We start from the raw sequence: 20,738 nt of genomic DNA, 5'->3' as shown, positions 1-20,738 counted from the left end.
TGAAATAAGGTAATAGCTTTTCATTCCTATTCACCAATTTGAAAATGTTGCCCTCCTCTACAAGCCCCTTCATAGGAGTGCAGTTCCACATCTGTGAAGTCTCCTACAGCTGTAGATGTGCTTATCCTCTTCATCTCCCACTTCAGGCCCATTCTTGATGGCAGATGTGTGCACCACTTTTGCTCTCTTGCTTTTTCCCATTTCCCAAAGTTTTGGCAACATGCTCCAGAGAAGCATATGCTTATGCTGAAGAGGATGCCATGAGCTCTCAATTCTGCAGCTACAATGGGGCTATTAAAGAACCTCCTAGTTATACAGGGGGGCACAGAATCACAGCCAAAATCTTCCTGCCCAACACCATTGGCTGAGTCCACAAAGGTGACACGGGGTATTTTTCAACATGAAATTTCACTTGTGAAAATTTCACATTGTGTTGGTTTTACTTTATTCATGCATGCCTCACCATTATTTGTTGAGACTAGCTCAGTCAGAGCGAAAGGTACAGGCATGCCTCATAATTAGCACACATTGTGAGTTACACAGGAATTAGGGAAATTTTCTTTATTGCAGAAGAATCATTGGGGGAAATTTTCAGCCTGCATTTGTCATTAGAGAGAACGGTGATGCAGGCCGGAGAAATCTGGAGAGAATCAAAAAATGTGACTCTCTTTGGAGAGATCACGTTTACAATTTCCCCATTCCTTGTCAGTGACATCATGAGGGTCACACCCATAAAGGACGAGAACCTCATTTAAATGTATTTTAATAAATTTTAACATCTTTAAACACCCTCCCCACCATATATTGTCCCCTAACCGTATTTTCAAACCTTGCTAATGCAATGTCACCCAGATGCAAAACTGTCATGGGGGAGGGTCGAAAGGTGAGTGTATCCCCTGAGAGAGAGGGACATGTCTGGGCACTGACCCCAACATAGAATGGACTGCTAGGTTGATGTGTGTAGTTGGGAGGAGAGAGGGAAATGCCAGCGATGACAGTTGGTGAAGGGAGGGGGAGGGAGAGAGAGGATGAGATTCCAGTGATGACTGTTTGATTGTTGATTGATTAGTGGGGAGGGGTGGCGGGGGAATGCCTCCGTTGATCATTGGAGGAAGCCCCTGAGACTTGTGTGGTGGGGTGGTGGAAGGTAACCACATTGCCCTTTCCTAACTCAGTAGAGCCAGGTTTGCTGCCATGTTTAGGCCCCACCCTCAAAATTATGGTGTGAAACCCAGCCATCTTTTTTTTTGACAAAGTGTAATAAGATCTGGAAAGCAAATCTGCCTGTGAAACACAGCAGTTTTCTGTCAGATCCTGACACATTGTCATTTTTTGATAAGTTTCCACTCAATGGGCAAGATTTTACAACCTCACTTGGTCAAGATTGGAAATTCCCACCCGAGATCAATGGAGATTTCCATTGGCGGACCCTCGCCTGCTGTGATTCTGTGGCAGGTGAGGTGGTAGAGTTCCGGCCAATATGTTTCTTTGTTCACTCCATGTAGAATGTTCACCTGAGCGTCAATGTTGTACTTGCCACTCTGTGGGTGAATTTCCATGTATAGAAATCTCCCTCCTTCATATTATAAAGGACATTTTCACACTCAGTGGGAATAATTGAAAAGTTGTTGGTGAACTCAATGCCCCTGCAAGGACTCTGCCAGCCAACATGCTGAGATAGACAATCACATGGACAGTATTGACATTGTCTTTTACGCCCCTTATTTTCTTATCTTAACTGACTGTTCCCACTACGTGTCCCATCACACCCAGGATGCCAGGCTGTTCCCATACCATTGCTACGTACCCCTAATGACACCCCCTGACATCCCTTAAATCTCTCTTCCCTCCCTAAGCACTGACACCTTTGGCAGTCTTGAGCAAGCTAGCATCCTTCTGCCCCCTTTCCTTGTGTCATAGAGCTAAACAAGGAAAATCACTAACTTAACACACAACTGTACAAAGCCAACTGGTGCACGCCATCTTTAAACAAATGTGGATTTGTGCCATGATGTTCCCAGGCACCTTTGAATTTAGCCTGATGGTAAGACCTAATGTTAAAGAGTTTATGCCAGTGAGTACTTGGAACACAAATATATTACAAATATGAAGCAGCCACAAACTGGTGTGAGATTCAACACATGCCACTGACTTTATCTCTGCATCTCCACCCACCATTAGGAATTTGAGATTTTGCACCCCTCCTAATTAAGTCATCCTGTACAGCACATTTGCCATTCTTGCAGATTTCATTAAATTCCATTCTTTGTCTTCATTCTGTTTTAGTTCAACTCAGAAATTCCAAAGCATGCTATGGAGCGGGCCTGGAACGTATGTTTTGCATCTTGAATTTGGCTAGGATAAGAACGAAATGTTTCACCAGGTATGATTCAAGTGACCCACTAGGGAAATTTTATCAAACAAAGTTTATTTAAAAATATAGTTAACATGTATAGTAAGATTATTAGCAAGAACTTACATTAATTACAAACAAGAAACAAACAATCAAGATAATATAAAACCCTTAATAAAGATATCCACAATGTTGCAATCAAAACAATCCCACAGACAGAAGATCCTTTTTACAGGTTTAACAGAGCACAGACTAATGCTCACATGATACTGGAAATTCAGCCCTTTGGTTGAAGTGTGCAGTTCTCTGAATTCACTCTGAACAGGTTGAAGACAAGACAACTTCCCAAAACACCAGAGAGACTTTGGTCCAGCCCCTAATAACAGCAGATTTTCACCCTTCAGGAAAACAAGATCTTTTTTCAGCTGATCAATAGAATTTTCAAAACAACAGGGAGAGAGGGAAAACACTTCCTTTTAGCTTGCTGACCAGCAGTGGATGGTCAATGCGAACAATGAGTTACAAAATCCTTCATTTGTTCTGATATGGGAACAAGTAGAAACAATTCAGCTCCTCAGCAGAGTGGAAACCATCCTTTTCACTGTGTCTCCTTGCACTGTCTTCTGCAAACACATTACAAACAGATTGGTTTGAAAAGCAGAGGGTTGGGAGTGTGGAGAGCAAATTCCAAATGGCAGGATGCTCAAAATAAAAAATGCTTCACTCAAACACAATTGAGACTGATAAACTATTTGTCTTTAGCAATTTCAAACTACATTTCCCAGAAAAGCATTACTGCACCCTCTGTACCCATATAAAAATTTACTTTTTAATTGCTACTGTTCTTTAGTCTCTGCTATCTCAATTGTTTCCCCAACATATGTGACATCTTCATTCCCTTAAGTAGTCTAGAGGCCCAGACCAATGGTCAGAGGACACAGGTTCAAATACCACCATAGAAACTAGTTTAATTTAAATTTAATTAATTACATCTGGAATTGATAGCTCATCTCAGTAATGGTGAGTATGAAACTGTCATTGATTGTTTTAAAACCTACCTGGTTCATTCATGTCCTGTAGAGAAGGAAATCTGCCATCCTTACCTGACCTAGTCAACATGTGATTCCAAATCCACAGCAATGTTGTTGACATTTAGCTGCCCGTTGAAGTGGCCAATTAAGTCACTCAGTTCAAGGGCAATTAAGAACGGGCAACACATTGCCTGATATGTCCAGATTCCCCCACCTCATTTGTTGCACAGCCAGTTTAGCTATCTATCACCAGAGCTGGCTCCAACAAATCAGGGACTGTTAGGTCTCACTCTGCTCTTGAATAATCACTCTCTACTGCAACTATTGCCTTAAAAGCCTTCCCTCTGTCCCTCCACCCTCACTTCTAACAAATGCAAGAAGTTCATTGTCATCTTTGTCATCAAGGTGAAACCTTATCTTTTGTTGTGTTCAGCTGCCTCTGCTGCTTCCTATTGACCACGAGGCTAATCCTCATCCCCAAAGTCCCTTTACCTTGCTCTGAATCCAATCTACTCATTTTTTTTCTTTCATCTCCCTTATGTCATCGCTGCACTCAACTCAAAAGACCCATCTTCTACCACATTGACCCCATAAGCTAATACTGCTAATCATCTAATTTCCCCTTCTTCACCCAAAGCGAGCTGATATTTGAAATGTCTCTCTCTCAAACACTGCTCTCTCCCTTTTAAAACCACCATTATCAAGCATCCCAAATAAAACCTTTGGTCTCTCTGCCTTTGGAAGTTCCAGCCCTTTCTCAAATCCACCCTTCCTCTACAAAGTTTTTGAATTTGTTATGACATTCCAAATTCCTTTCTGACTTTCCTGCAACTTACTTTGTGAATCTTCCCAATTATGTGTCTACCCTGATACTGCAGTGAAACAGCCCAAACCTAAAATATTTTTAAAACATCCTCCATAGCTGTGAATATGATGTGTTAACCCCAGTCATCCTCCTTGATCTCTGCATTGTTGACAAATTATCTTCGTCCCAGTGACTCATCTCCATTATCCAACTCAGCAGGACTACAGTCTCTTTATTCAACCAGGACCCATCCAATCATAGCAGGATCCACAGCAGTAATTTCCTTTCAGACTACTGCCCGGTTACCTCCAGAGAATCCCCTGTAGACTGTCTCGTGTTTTCTTTCATTTTGTCATTTACAGGCTGGTCACTTGCAACTTTGCCTGCAGTTAAGGGACCAACATCCATTTGCATGCTGCTGAAACCCAATTCTACCTCACCACTGCCTATTTTGGTCTTCCATTTCCTATATGTTTTTTAGATTGTTGATCCAACACCCTGACTTAATTCTCTAGCTTGATACTGGTAAGACTGAAGTCACCGCCTGTGACTGTACCACAAACTCCATAGCCTTGGCATTGACTCCATCACCCTCTGCAGCCATTGTCACAGACTGGACTCTTCAACCAAGCCTCTGGTCTCTCCTCCGACTATCTCCTACTTTCCCTCGGCATCCATTTTTTTCCTTGTGCCTCTGTGAAGCATCTTTGGGTGTTGTATTTTCCAATGTTAAAGGTGATTTATCAATGTAAATTGCTGTTGTATGCTAGAAGGGATATTTATGTATTATGGTTCTTTGCAATTTTTGTGTGATCATGTGCTAATGAAGAAAAAGGATACAGTAACCCAGCACTATACTAGTACATACTCCACATGCAGGTACATTGAAAATAGATACAGTTGAATGCATTTCATTCCAAAACAGAGTTTTGCTTAAAAAATTGAAAGTTAACTTATGAGCATGCTTTCACTTTTGACTTGTACAGTGAAAGCAAGATATGGTAAACAGTCTATATTTCGAAGGTAGCCTGTGAGGTATAGATTACAACAATAGTTCACAGGATCTACAGTATGTGGATCTCTAATGTAGCTAACCTGGACGTTAGTCCCATTTTACTTAATGAGTATTGATGGTAAGGTATCACAACTTGCTGTTAATGATACTTATTTGGTGCCAGAAATGACTATAAGTAAACCAACAGTTTACTGGCACAAATGAACAATACATAGGAAACTATTTCTTCCATCCTTCATCATATGGTGGCTGATTTGACTCTTGAATTGACTGATTTATTTAGTTCATTTCTCAGAACTGATACCCTGATATGCTGTGCAACATTTTCCTGCTTCAGATTAAATTTGGTTAGCATACTGCTCTTCCTCTTAGTCTCATACACAGGCTTCCTAGCACAGTGCTCAAAGTGAACAAGGTAATAAAATATGCTTAAGTCTCTATGTTTAATTAGAAATGACTTGCATGAATGGATGGTTAACTCTGCTGCCTCACAATGCCAGGGACCCGAGTTCAATTCTGGTGGCAATCCTGGGTGACTGTCAATGTAGAATTTATACATTCTCCCCATGTCTGCATAGGTTTCCTTCAGGTGCTCCAGTTTCCTCCCACAGTTCAAAGATGTTAGGTGGATTGACCATTCTAAATTGTCCCTTAGTATCCAAAGATGTGTAGGTCAGAGAGATTAGTGTGATAAATGCAAGTGTTTACAGGGATAGGGCAGGGGATGGGCCTGGATAAAATGCAGAGTCAGTGCAGATTTGATGGGCCAAATGGCCTCCTTCTGTACTGTAGGGATTGTATGATGTGTCTGTACAAATATTACAATATTCACCTCCTTTAAAAGTAAGTATTAACATTTAGCCAGTTTTATTGGTGAGCTGCATTTCTCCATCAAATAGTTAGGCGTACTGTGGTAATCCTGCCAAGTGAGATTGCACTCATCTGGTTTCATTCTTACCTATCTAAATAAAGCTATGGAACTCACCTGCAATGGCTTCCCTTCCAGCTCCCACATTGTTATTTCTGGTATTCCCCAGAGATCTATCTTTGGTCCCTCCTGTTTTTCACTTATATGCATCCCCAACAATGACCTCATCTAAAAGCACAGACTATTTTCCACTTGCATGCAGATGACATCTAATTGTACCTAACCTCGACCTCTCTTGACCCCCTCCACTGTTACTAAACTTTCAAAATGCCTATCAGATATCCAATATTGGATGAGGAAAAATTTCCTTCAAATAAATATTGGGAAGACTGAAGCTGCTGTCTTCAATGCTCCATTCCCTAATCACTGACTCTATCCACCTCCTTGACAACTGCCTGCAGCTGAACTAGATTGCTCACAATATTGATGTCATACTTGACCGTGAAACCAAACTCATTTGCTCTCCATCATTAGGACTTCCTATTTGTACCTTTGTAATGTTGCCTGACTCCATTCACGTGTCAGGTCTTCTGTTGAAATCCTCTTTTTACCTCTAATTTGACTATTACTATGCTTCTTGAATTGACCTCCCAATTTTTACCCTCTGTAAATTTGAGATCACACAAAATTCTGCTGTTCATGTTCCAACTCACCCATGCCACATTCATTCATTACCACACTCGTTGTTGCTTATTTTGGCTCCCAATTAAGAAAGTCTTCAATTTCTATAATTTCAAATCCTTCCATGGCTTCATCATCCCCCATCTCTGTAAATCTCTTCCATTCCCATCATCCTCCATGATAATTCCACTTATCTATTTCTGGCCTCATGAAAAGTCCAGGATTTAAATTGGTCTAAGATTTGTGGACATACTTCTAGCTGTCTCCTCGGCCCAAAGCTCTCACTAAAATTACTATTTCTCTATCTCTCTTTCTTCATTCAGAATCTACTGAAATCAGTAAGAATCCACTGATGAGCATTGTCGATTGTCAGAAAACCCCATTTGGTTCACTAATGTTCTTTAGGGAAGGAAATCTGCCATCCTTACCCAGTCTGGCCTACATGTGACTCCAGGGCCACAGCAATGTGGTTGACTCTCAATTGCCCTCGGGCAAGGGATGGGCAATAAATGTTGTGATGTGGAGATGTCGGCGTTGGACTGGGGTAAACACAGTAAGAAGTCTAAATTTATTTGCTATCAAATAACCTGTTGGACTTTAACCTGGTGTTGTGAGACTTCTTATAATAAATATTGGCCAGCCAGTGACAGCCATGTCTCATGAATGAATAAAAATAAATTCAGATGCAGGCCAGTTTGACAAAGCTTTTTGGTCATCTGGCCTAATATTTGTGTCAAATGTTGTTTTATAATGTTCCAGTGAAGTGCCTTAGGATATTTTATTATATTGAAGGTACCAGATAAATTTAAAGTGGGTATTGTTGTTGCTAAATTTGTACTTTGTTAAGTCTGATAATCTTATCTGCTGACGGATGCTGGCTAATCAATGCCAGCCAGTCATTTTCCCACATCCTTAGCAGTAACAAAAAGGTTTCAGTTACCAATATTCTCAACCAAGCCAACTGTGAAGCTGTACTAGCTGTCAGAATGTGTATCCACTAGTTTACTGGCTGAGGGCGCACCATCTTTCTTGGTGACATGCATGAGAAACAAAGTAGCTTTTTTGACCCAGAAGATGAAATTCAGGACCAGGGCACTAAAGGAAGAATTTTTGAGAATTTCAATATTCAAATCAAAAATTGAAAGGGCATGAATACTTTGATCTGTTGAGACTTAAGGCAATGTTTTCCTCTATGGGTACAATTAAATTGAAATTGCAGAAGTGAACTGCCATTGTTTTATAATTATAGTTCTGTAAATGAAGGTTATCTTAAACTTACCCTCAAAAAAACTAATTTAATTCTAAGGCAGATTTATTGGTTCTCACTCCACTGCACGGAATTTTCACAGTAACTTCATTGCAGCGTTAATGTCAGCCCGCTTGTGACACTAACAATTAAAAAAAAAGACGTGAATACAGATATTTCAGTGCAGTGTGGGGAGCGTGCTGTACTGTCAGCACTGCTGTCACAGGTGGGATGCTAAAGCCCTGCAGTTGTCGGCTGGATGTAAAAGATCCAAAGGTACCTTCTGAGTAAAAAGCTCCCCTTGACCGACGTTTATACTTTAACCAACACCACCAAAAACGTATTATCTGGTCGCTAACCTAACTTACCTGTGGGACCCTACAGTGTTCAAATATGTTGCCGTGTTTGTCTATACTACAGTATTTGCAGTGATAAAGGCAAAGTATTGCCGATGCTTGCATCTGAAACTAAAAGAGAAAATGCTGGAACATCTCAGCAGATCTGACAGCGTCTGCAGAGATTTTCCAGCATCTTCAGTATTTGCAGTGCGCTTGTTCTTATTCATTTTTCAAGAACTATATAAATGTAAATTATTTCTTCCGCTAAACATATACCCATCGTAAGTGGTTCATAAAAAGTGGCTGATCTGAGTAGGCGTTTCTTCCAATTGTATTCTATGCAAACAGCTGCAGCAAATTTACTGCAACATTAAACATTTAGTATTCGCTGCATAACAATACTTGATGAAAGGTTACAAAATGTTTTTAGATGATGATCAAGATGTAAAGAATTTTAGATACTAAATAATATCCTCACCAATATGCGTGTTACATTTTCGTAACCGTGTATATCATGGGGATAACATAAGCCATGCTGAATCATAATTGATCAGTGGTTTTAACATATTGAACGCTGATGTCAGTTTCACGACCACGTTCCTGTTTCAAGTTTCGTTGCAAATGAAGTAAATTACTCATTCAACTCATATTGGAAATATGAGATATAAACTGCCGTCGAAATCACCAAAGTGCTTTACAACACCGATAGGGTAGGCACTCTAGTGCTAATCTGAACAAAAAAAAATGAACATAACAGATAACAGCAAAATATTGAGATGCCGGAATCTCAAACGAAAACAAAAAAATGCTGAAAAATCTCAGCAGGTCTGACAATATCTGCGGAGAGAGAACTGAGCTCACGCTTCGAGTCTGTATGACTCTGGCTCACAGCTCTGAGGAAGGGTCATTCAGACTCGAAACGTTATCTCTGTTCTCTCTCTACAGTCCTTATCAGATCTGCTGAGATTATCCCGCTTATTCTGTTTTTGTGTGTGATGAAAATGATGTGTATATAATTAGAGGTTAGTAAATACATTTGTAATGATTTGATTTCGGTATTTATCACAGATTCGGCACAGAAGATTCCACTCAGCCTATATTGCCAGTGCTAGTTATTTCAAAGAGGTGCCTAATTTATATCCTAATATCCTTCCTGCAAATGTTTCCTTTAAAAGTATTTTTCCGATTTATTTGTGACAGTTCCTATTAAATCTGCTTCCGCCGCATAGCAGATCACAACAATCCCTGTAATAAACCAACCCCTTGGTTTATCGCTTAGCTCCTTCCCCCTTGATTTTCCAACTCCTTTCCCCTTGGTTCTTTCGAGTTGAATTGAATTAAACAATTTGGAAAAGAAATATTCATCCCACGGTCCCCACATAAGGCGACGAAAGAAATCCTTAGTTTCCCAATGTTGTTAAGCTTAGCCGAGGAAATGCACCACGTCTCCGGCATTTTATTTGATAAGGTTATATACAATTCGATGGTGTAGTGTGTGTAGAGTTCAAAATTATAATATCAGATATAGACCCTGCGATGCCTCATGTCAGGGATTCAGCCTAACTACTTCATAATGCAACACTGTCGAATGTAAATGTGCTCGCTATATTTTCGAAATAAATATTTAAGAACAGGATATGCATAAAACCAAGGCAGAACATTTCAAATTTGACTTAAATTAATGAATGTAAGATATTGTAATTCTGTACTAAAAGCATTAATTACTGAGTTTATTTTTATGTCTATTTTGTGTTTCTGACAATTCCTTCCAATTCATTGCAATAGTTTATTGCACCCCAGATGCATTTATTTGGGTAAGCATGTTTCTTCCCAGTATTTAAACAATCTCATCTTATGTACTATTTCTTAAATCAGCTCGAAGCACCAGATGGTCATGTATTTCACTTAAGCGAGTTTGGGGTTTAAAGAAACTCACAGCAAGGTCTCAGACAAGGAAAAGAGAGCCCACCCACAAACAACGCTCAAAGCAGGTTTGTTGTAGAAGTCCGACGGTGTCGCAGAAAGAGAAAGCAAAGAGGGAAAGGACTACAGATTCACAATATTCACTTCTTTCACACCTGGACAGACACGCTTCCCAATCGTTAATTTACATTAAAGTATAAAACATCAAATATTACGTTTCATTACTTAAAATGTTTATATTATACGCGTGTCCTTTTGGGAGGGGTCTTTTGATTCAATGAACTCTAAATCATTTAGTTATTAACTGCAAGCACTCAACGTACACGCCCTAGGCGTCCCATTGTAATCGCTCGAAAATAATTGAGTGGATAGTAATATACAGCAGCCAAAACCTTGAAATTAGAAACTACTTTACCGAAAATTCTTGGTTCTTTGACTTCAGGCTGCTCAGATACAGGTGATACGCATGTACGAATTCGGAGCAGGAGTGGGACATGCGGCCCCTCTAGCCTGCTCCACGATTCAATAAAATCATGGGTGATCTGAATTTAACCTCAGCCCACATTCCCTCCTATCCCTCATTACCCTTCACTCCCTTGCTTATCAAGTACCTATCCAGCCCTGCCTTAAAATATTCAAAGACTCTGCTTCCATTGCCTTTTGAAGGAGAGGGTTCTAAAGACTGGCCACCCTCTGAGAGAAAACAAACCTCTAGCCTCTGTCTTCAACTGGGGACCCCTTAATTCGAAACAGTGACCCTTAGTTCTAGAGTCTCCCAGTAGAGGAAATATTCTTTCCACATCCATCGTACTAAGACTGCTCAAGAACTTGCATGTTTCATTCAAGTCGCCTCTTACTGGGCTAACACCAGTGACTACAAGCCTAGCTTGTCTAACATAAGACAACCCGACCACTCCAATGTTTTACTATGCTTTGCAAATCCCCACAAGCATTAACAAATTAAAAACAAAGATGGGCAAAATCATACTGAAAGCCCAAAAGCTATGTGTATGTGGGTGAGAAAAAACGCGAATTGTTCGCCTAGACTGTTTAGATGGTATTCTTTCTATTTCTGCACAGACCTGTCAAATGGCACTATTTTGTTCTCATAATCTCACCGTGAATATCCCAGAATTAACTTTAACTTTAAATAATTCCATTCTGTGTCTGCTTGTGCAAACTTGTACTAGAACAGTAGTGTTAATGCGACAAATGTGATTCCAATTCCCAGCCAATGTTCTTGGGACTTTGTCGACTGTGTGGGTTATTCAAAGTCGTTTCAACAATCTTACTAGAGATCAACTCAATCAAATGGATAAAGAAAGTCTTAGAACGTCCTGAATTCGGGTAACGTGTGGAATTGAATTGAAATAGGATCTGTGCAGATCTCGTAAAAGGAGGTAAATGTTAAAACAACCAAGGGAATAGAACTACTGGCATTCGCGAAATGCAACTTTATGGTTAGGCCATGTTTTCATTCTGTCTGTTTATTATTATCATTGACATTACTGAGAAAACAAAATCCGAATCACAAATCTCATAAAACAAATTAATTTTTATGGTGCAGTGTCTATAAAGGCATATTGTATTTATTGATTTATGCTTAACTGTCACATACTAATACATGACGAATGGCTGGTGTCATTCTAGAAACATAAAGTGTACCAGCATTTCCTCTCAGTTTGAATATGTTTCTTTCCAGCTCTCCAACAACTTACTAAATGGGACGGGGTAGAAATCCATAAAACAAACCCCTCTGAAATACAGAGGGAATCTGAACATGAGTAATATTTATTAAAGTGCTCGGCTGGATATTGTGCAAACTCAGGGCAAAGCAACAGGGCCGAACAGCCGCCTCCTTGGCAAAATGTCTCATTTAAGAGAGCTTCTTAACTTTCAACTAATTTCTATTTATTTCTATTATGCAAATCACACATGATGACCTTCAATGAAGAAAAGCTTTTCAGATCATCTTGTCTATCCACATTAGGCAAGTGTTGATTTATTTTGTTTCCTCAAACGACAACTTTTAAAATGTCTTCTTCAAGCCTATCATTTCCTCCATGCTGGTGCAAAGTTATTTCACAGCGTTTGGCCTGTGACAGCTGAGAACTTGTCTGCACTATTCTTTAAAGTTTCCTCCCAACTGATGCAGTCACGTTGCCAATTATTAATCAGCCCTTCTACAGCCTTCAAATACTAAGAGAAAAAAAAGCTCGTTTTTATTCATACAACTGCTTCTTCTTTGCAGAATGTATCTTCATATCAATGTAAATTAAAAGTATCTATGTCTGTGCTTAAAGTATGTAGAGGGAAGTTGCGAAAGAAAAAACGAATTTGCTTGGAATAATACGTTCCACATTTGCCACAAATATGGCTGGTTAAGGAGCTCAGCTTCAAATTATTACATTTGGCAGATTGCACTGTTCAGTTGTCAATGAACACATTACAGTGAAAATTGAGATGTAGCAATAGAGGTTCTCGTCCTTAATACTACATCATTTAAAATATTGCCAGAAAGGGGAGCCATTTTGAAAAGAAAAAGAACATGATTTGGGTGCTGGAAGAATGCAAACAGTATAAAGGGAATAGTGTCGGGCAAGTAAAATACCAAACAGCATTGCTCACCTCATTGGATATCTATTCTCTTTGAACATTAAAGGGCAGATATAATTTTCATCTTCCAGTCAGGTCCCCGAAGTAATTAATATTAGGAAAAAAATCATCTTCATTGAATAAAAATGTATCAGTTCAGTAGAAAATCTGATATTGTGTTGAGGGCGGGGGGCGGGGGCTCACTTTGGATTGTGGAGTGGTGGTGAGTGGTGATCGTTATTTGAAAGGAAACAACACCTTTATTTATATACAACTACGGGGCGAAACTATAACTGATTTAAGGGGTGTTCAGCCCTGTAGACAGCAAGGAAAGCAATGAATAAAAGTGAAACCCCCCACAGAGGGTGGGTTTGGAAACCCGGAATAAAGAAATGAGCAGAATATCCGCATATACAAGTCCGTGGAACGAGTACCTCATCAGAGGAATACATTCTTAGTGGCAACCAAGCTGAGAAGGTACAATTTTCACTCATATTACGACTGTGGACCAATAATGTCAATGATTCATTGTTTCGGTATCAATTCACCGTTATTCTGAACCGGGGATATATTAATGTTTTTATTTCAACCATTGCTTTTTAAAAACAGAAACAAAATACACTGCACGTGGTGGTTGCCGATTATCGCGAGTTTTACAAAATGAATTAATTAATATTCTTCCCGGAATAAAACAGACCAACACAGACAGTGCGATAAATATATGATCTCAGTGAACTTACAGTAATGGGTATTGATATTTTTGTTGAAATCTGTCAGGAAAGTTTGCATCGGCAGCGGTTGCATGTCAGTATTTGTTTTGATTGTTGCACCAAAATTATTGCATCAGGTTTGCATCATCCAATATTTTGAAAGGGCGCAATTAAAATTTATAGTTGTGCACAGAGACTTGGTAAAATCTGCACAGTATTGCTATTAAAACGAAATAATGTGCGTTCTCCTTCTTCTCATCTACTAGATGAGTTCCAAGTGATAAACCGACTGGCACCCTTTTCCATATTGGCACTTCCAGTGAAGGTTTATGTTTTTCAATGCGGCAGAATTTAGTATGATGGGTCTAAACCTTTTTAAAATTTATTTGCATTATAATTATCTTTCCGGTTCCCTGTGTTTTCCGGTTATTGAGAAAAAAAGTGATACTGACATTTATTGAGCGCTTTACGGTACCTCTAGACGTCAAAACGTGCTTCACAGCCACTGAACAGTATAGTCGCTGCTGAACTGGATGAAACTTACTTAAGAGAGTAACAATGGAAGCAAGTGTGAACAGTTCAGAAACTGAACTACATGACTACTTCTTTAGGGAGGGGGACGGGCTCAGAACTTCCAAATGAATGCAGGGTCATCACTCCAGAGTGCGAAACTTGCAGGAAAAAAAACTATTGACAACCCCAACCTGACCTCGCCACTGTCTCTAATTATAAACACTGTATCATTTGAAAGCAAGAAATCAAGTTAAATTATCCGCATGCATGCAGTTAAATCAGCAAACATTCTCGTGCAAAAATTAAAATAACAAATAAAACAGACACATGCCCTTTCGGTGGCTGCAGTAGCGGATTCCTCTCCTGCCCCCTCTCGCACTCCCCCTCCCGGCTGCCGTTCCCCTGCAGAGAGGGTGCAGACAGAAGAATAGTCTGGGATTGTCTATCTGTGAATCCTGGGTGGGGGGAGGGGGGCAGCTGTTCTGTGTGCTGAATTTACCATTCCACAGCGCTGTCACTGTCCTCCCGCCCTCCCCGGCACCCACATGCCCTTGCCCGGTTCTGTGGGAGCGTGCTACGCAGGCGCGCGGCCACAGTTTCTGCGCAGGCGCGCAGGACTGGGCGGGCCTTCGCTGACGCCGACGGCCGCAGCACAGTGACGTCAGGCCTCACCAGTCAAACGCACAGGCGCAGCAAGGACATGTCTGAACATATCGTAGCGGAACGTCTTGTCAGTCAGCGCCCCTAGCCGGGGGCCCCCCACTGTCTTCAATGCGCAGAGAGACCCAGCCAGCCAGCTACCCGCCACTCATCCAACCCCACTCTAAACCCAGAGGATGGTCTACTGACGTCACTCCACTTCAACTATTCAAATACTCTCAACCCAAAGGAACCTGTCCACTGAGGGCGATAACAGGTTGGAGGCTTGAGAGGAGTAACCAGTTGCAATTCATTCTTGTTGCTGTTATTCTCTAAACAGTGCAGAAGGAAAACAAATTAAGCAAACTCCATGGCAAATAACGACGAACTTGCAAATGCAGCAGCCCAAGGGAACATTGGCAAGGTAACTCAGTTGTTAAGGAATGGAGCAGACCCCAATGGTGTCAATAGTTTTGGCAGGACTCCTATACAGGTACATCTTTTCAATTTAATGTGCGTAATATTGCGTTTCCCTGATTGCATTAAGACATGTCTGTATGATTTACGCAACTTGATTATTAATCTTTGCATGGCTAAACAATTGCCAATCCTCTTGAGCGTTTATTTGTGTCAGCACTTTCCTCAATCTCATTCTGGGTTTTTTTGGAGGTGGGAATATAATTTTGCGGCAAGAGAATATTCCAATTTTAAAACAGCTGGCTGTTTTAAATACCGGAAATCATTTAAACAGATCCACACTTTAATCGACGGATACAAAATGTTTAAAAAATCGGTACAAAGAAAATACTAACTGTAAAATTATTCAGTTATTTGTAATAGATTACAAAAGAAACGTTACTCTGGCGCCATTTTAACGCCTACATTACAAGGAAACTTTAAATATCGGTCGATTTAGGTGGAGTATGTTTTTAATGAAGTATGTATTCATTTTATTAACCCCAATAGCGGAAAAAACTAACGAAATTGATGTTTATCCAAAATGCACTCAAAAAGACTGCTGCTGATCTGAAACTAAACAAGGAAATACGAAACATTCAGAAGGTCGCAGTTAAGTTAACGATTCTGATGCAAACCAAAGAGAAAAAAATTAATCTTCCAGCCTTGACCAAGGATCCGTACTGATTTAATCTGATGTGGCATAATTCGTAATGAATTGCTTTAGCAGTAGCCTCTGGATATTGAACAATTAATCATTGAGATTGTACATTTTAAGATTGACTGGGAGAAGACTTGAACCCAAACTAAGCGACATAAAAACGCGCCTTAAAAATATACAGCAACCCAAAGAGCATTATGGCGAGGTATTAGAAAATTGAATGCGCAGCCAGAAAGAGAGGTTAGGAAATGTAACAAAGGTTTGGGCGTGGTAAAATGTTTTTCTGCATTTTAAAAATCATAAACTACAATTTTAATTCTTATTGTATATAGGTTAACTAAATAAATGTCTAAAAGTGTGACTTTTTTTTACTGTTATCTATCAACGTCTAAAGTATTTGCTATATTTGTGATGTGGAGATGCTGGCTTCGACTGAGATGGGCACAGTAGGAAGTGTCACGTGGTGTTGGGAGACTTCTTACTATTACATTTGTAGTAGTTTTATTTGCAGTCTTCAGATTTAAAAGCATCTAATTGTATTTTCTAATATTTTATTTTGTAATGTGTTGTCTAACCCCGGATTTTCTTTTTCATTCGGAAGTTATGATTTGTTGGCGATTTCCCCCCCTTTCAATTTGACGTATGTCTATCCCATTTAAACTGGGATAGACATTATCGAAATTATTATAAGTTTTAACTTCCGTTGCGCTGTTAGCTATCTGAGGCAAGACTTTGCTGTAAATGTTACGGGTTTTTAATGTACCGTTGTTTGTTTTTTTTTAATATTAGGAATGGAACCATTTTGTAACAATAAATTTCAGAAGTAACAAATTCGGGAAGTTGCGCATTCAATTATTCGAACATTTAGAGCAATAAATGGAATAGAATGAAGAAAACAAGAAATTTGCTAACAGATTTAAGTACACGCCTGCATTTAGCCACCTAGTCCATTGAGATAATTGGCGAATATTAAAAAGTTGTTTGAAAAAAGCCATTGGGGTGTAAGGAAGGGGACGAATACAAATTTAGATGTGGCAAATTCAGCTTCATGAGCACTGGGTCTTAATTATTTAGTCGCAATTTAAAGGTAAATATCCTTCTCTCTTTTAATCTCTCTCTCTCTCTCCTATTTCAGGTGATGAAGATGGGCTGCCCGTCAATCTGTCAGCTTCTGCTGCAACGTGGTGCAGATCCCAACCGGCAAGATAAGTATCGAATCGCATTAATTCACGATGTAGCCAGGGAAGGTTTCTTGGACACGCTGAAAATCCTGGTAGAAGTTGGGATGGCTGACACCAATCTCCGGGACAATAACAACTGTCGACCCATCGATCTGGCAGAGCAAAACGGCCACTGGGATGTGGTGAACTATCTAGGTAACTTAAATCAAGGCGATTGACTGACTGTCTTTTTCTTGGGAGACATGCTGCCTTTCTTTTCGTTTCTGATTTTGAAAGGTGTTTTGGAGGACTTTTTTTTTAAAGTTCGACATTGCTGTAAAATGTACAGATTTCAAATAAAAGTACTGTAAATACAACAAAAATGTTTTAAGAAATAGTATATAAAAACTCAAATGAAATACGTGCCGTAACATCTTTTGGCATTTAATTTATAGACAAATCGCTACATTTACAGTAATGACATATGATTATAGCCTATGATTTCTAGAAAAGAAAGTTCCCCCATATGGCTCAACCAAATTTTGGCCACTTTTCCGCACATCTCTTTCTGCCATCCCATTTCCTAATGTTTCTTTTTGATTACCTTTAAAGCGCGTTTTAATTATTTTTATTTGAGCTGACATATTTTCTAGTGTCCCTGATGACTGCATTAACTCGTCTATAGGACCGTTCGCCCGTTCCAAGTTTTTATAATTTTCATTATCGAAACAATGTATTTCTATAATTTCCCTGCAGTCTTTCAACAGCTCAGCTAATATTCAAAGAATTGCCTGATTCATTCCATACTTAATGACATCTTTAGAGGTAATTGAGAATTGGAAGGGTTTAGGTAAATTAATTCTATATACCATGTACGTTCCGCAGAGGGTTCTGGAGTACAATGTTATTTTTTTCACATGAGGGGTGGGGAGCGGGGGCAAACTCGAATAGTATCACCTTTATTCGGATATCCCTCCAGCATAAGTTCATAAGATATAGGAGCAGAATTAGGTCATTCGGCCCATCGAGTGTGCTCCACCATTCGATCATGGCTGATATGCTTCTCATCCCCATTTTCCTGCCTTCTCCCCATAATCTTTCAACCCAGCAATAAAGTTTAACTCCATTTAATATATGTGCCTCTTCACCCATTAGAATTGAAAGTCAATTGACTCTGGCCCAAACAGTGGGCCACCAGGTTTATTCACTGTAATTTTTTCAATCAGATCAACTCACTACTAATCGTCCCCATCTCTGCACGGCGTTCCCGAAACTTCACATGGATGCGCTCGTTTTTAAAATATATTTAACGTCTTGTGACAAGATATCTGTGTAACAAACATTCGACTGATGCATTTACAATTGCGAAATCCATTTCGTCTTTGAATCCTAATTTATGTTGTTTTGCATTTCCTCCAAAAGAAAGAGCAAATAATTACCCTTAACTCCCAGTTCTAGGGTATTTATTTTAAAATTTAGAAGCGGTTTTAATGTGTGATCCAATCCGGTTACATGTCCTAAGGCAATAATGGGCTCCGCTTTCTTCTATCGTGACATGTTAAAGTTAAGTATGATTCATGGAGTAAACATTTCACAGATCTACGCCCTCAATGACTATTGGGTACAGAATGAAAAATGCCACGTATCCCTTGTCACTTTTAAAAAGCTTAGATGAAATTCTGTTGTACCCTATTAGGGTGCTGCACTTGAGAAATGTCTTATAGATGAAAAATATATAATTTAGACCATTATTTATTTATTTTTATGCAATTGCAATACCTCTTTGTATGTGCCACTGGTATATAAAAATGCACCCGATTCCGCATGCATTCTGCCATAAACTGTAGATTTCCACCGTTGATATATCTTAATGCCTGTATGACACAACTGCAAATACTGGAAACGAAATTAAAACAGGAAGCTCTGGAGGTACAGGCATTAAGAGAAAATGTAACATATGTCATTTAGAGAAAAGACGGGTTCTGTAATTACTAATGAATCTCATTATGCTGGGTGAGTTATGAAAGTGTTTTTGTACTGTCGACAGTGACTGAGCTTTCAATTTCTCACTTCTTTATGCGTTGTGACTTTACCTTACATTAAGTGTTTGTGTACACTGTAATAATGAATTTTGCCTTGTTAGTCCTCAGGTTTGAACTGGAGTGTCCCTTAATTTTTACAGCAGAACAGAATCAAACTTTTCTTCAACAAAAACTTTTATGTAAATAAAACCTTCCCATGTTTTGCACCTTCTAGTTCCTCCTTTTATCCTGCACTTAATGTTCCTCATATCTTTAGTTTTGTAAATTGAAGTTTCCCATCTCCTGTTTAACTGAAACCCTTCCAAAATTCTTACCAAATATCAACAGTCCACAAGTTAATGATATCTCTGCAAATATCCTTCGTCTTAGTGCATTGTTGGGACCATCTGATATCCCAAGCATGGAATATTTGTAGAATTTCGGTTTGAAATGAATATTATCTTCCAAAATATATTATAGCCAATATTACTGAAAAACTGCAGCGTTGTATTTGCAGAAACCGACAGAGCAAATGGTATTTGTGTTTGGTTTTGAAATACTGTGAAACATTACATTTGAGTTAAAGGATTCATGTGTGTTCTCTAAATGTTTTTAATATATTTTCAAAACTTTAGTGCACCATCTGAATTCTTCACTCAGAAATGATGGACATTATTATATTATGTAAATCAAATAACCGCACGTGAATCCGTTGCATTTGGATTAAACCAAGTTTTTATTTATCTTTTAATTTTATTTTTATTTGACTTTAGATGTGAGGAAGCGCTTTTCAATCAATGGTCTAGGTTTCCAATTGTAATCCTGATATAAATCAATTAAAACGAATGGGCTACTCTCGGTGTGGTGATCAATCTCGGCCAACGACTCGAAATCTTATTGATGCCGTAACGAGTAACTAACACAAAAGTAAATACAAATGCAAAGGGGAAAGAAATCGGGTCAATAGTTTATTTAAAGGTGTCCACCTTTTAAAGAAATGAAATCAGCGAATCTCTGTGAATAGAACGGATTTTTTAAAAAGTCCGACTGACCTGCAGTTTCAATCGCACTTAATCTTGTAATACAATTAGTAAACATTAGTTATAAACCGCTGTTAATTTTACGAAGTCCTCGTCTTTAATATGTGTTGTGAATAGTTTTGCCAATCCTGCCCTTTGGCACGTTTTTAAAGTGACGCTTGTGCAATGCTGAACAAACGTTCCTGTATTTAACGTGTCTTAACGCCCCTCTCGAAAGCAACATCTCTTCATGATGAAAGTTACAGTTTCCGCGTCTTGTCTCTGCCGCTGTGTCAACCGCGATTATTCGCGGGATTGACGCTCCCGATTTCGGAAGGAAATTGACACCTCTTGCTGTCAGATGACAACAGTGTTCAGTAGCAGTTGGTTATTTACTCACCCACACTGTGAAATGCATTTCAGTCGAGCCACACTCTGAAATTGAGTCAACTGCTGAGCGACACACACACACACACACACACACACACAGTTATAACGGGATGTCCAGACTGATGCCAATTTCACTGCCACGACACCGCATATCTGTTAACAATTTCCAAACTACCAGCGAGTCAACTAGATTCGGAAGGCTTAAAACGAACTGATCAAGCTCGCCTTTAATTTTTAAAACATGGAAAGGTTTCTGATCATTCTGATGGTGGCGGGGGGTGGGGGGGGACTGATTAACTTAACTCGCTGTGTGA

The 20,738-nt window shown here is 39.4% G+C and overlaps 1 protein-coding gene across 3 annotated transcripts in view; it reads left to right on the top strand.

Moving 5' to 3' along the window:
• The window catches only part of cdkn2a/b (cyclin-dependent kinase inhibitor 2A/B (p15, inhibits CDK4)), a 67,162-nt gene extending 47,573 nt beyond the window's left edge, over positions 1-19,589 (top strand). Inside the window, exons 3-6 of one of the 3 annotated variants that reach the window (XM_080188685.1) lie at positions 7,077-7,306; positions 10,213-10,328; positions 15,058-15,210; positions 16,970-19,589. In XM_080188685.1, the coding sequence (XP_080044811.1) occupies positions 15,088-15,210; positions 16,970-17,233 (387 nt within the window). In that variant the 5' untranslated portion in view covers positions 7,077-7,306; positions 10,213-10,328; positions 15,058-15,087 and the 3' untranslated portion in view covers positions 17,234-19,589. Of the gene's footprint in view, positions 1-7,076; positions 7,307-9,318; positions 10,329-13,204; positions 13,333-15,057; positions 15,211-16,969 lie in introns of those variants that run through there. The other 2 variants (XM_080188686.1, XM_080188687.1) reach the window with 2 other exon arrangements.
• Positions 19,590-20,738: the final 1,149 nt, after the last annotated feature.

Source organism: Carcharhinus amblyrhynchos, chromosome 5 (assembly GCF_965287045.1).
Source record: "Carcharhinus amblyrhynchos chromosome 5, sCarAmb.v2.hapA, whole genome shotgun sequence".
Lineage (NCBI taxonomy): Eukaryota > Metazoa > Chordata > Chondrichthyes > Carcharhiniformes > Carcharhinidae > Carcharhinus > Carcharhinus amblyrhynchos.
This window is presented reverse-complemented; position numbering and strand designations above follow the sequence as displayed.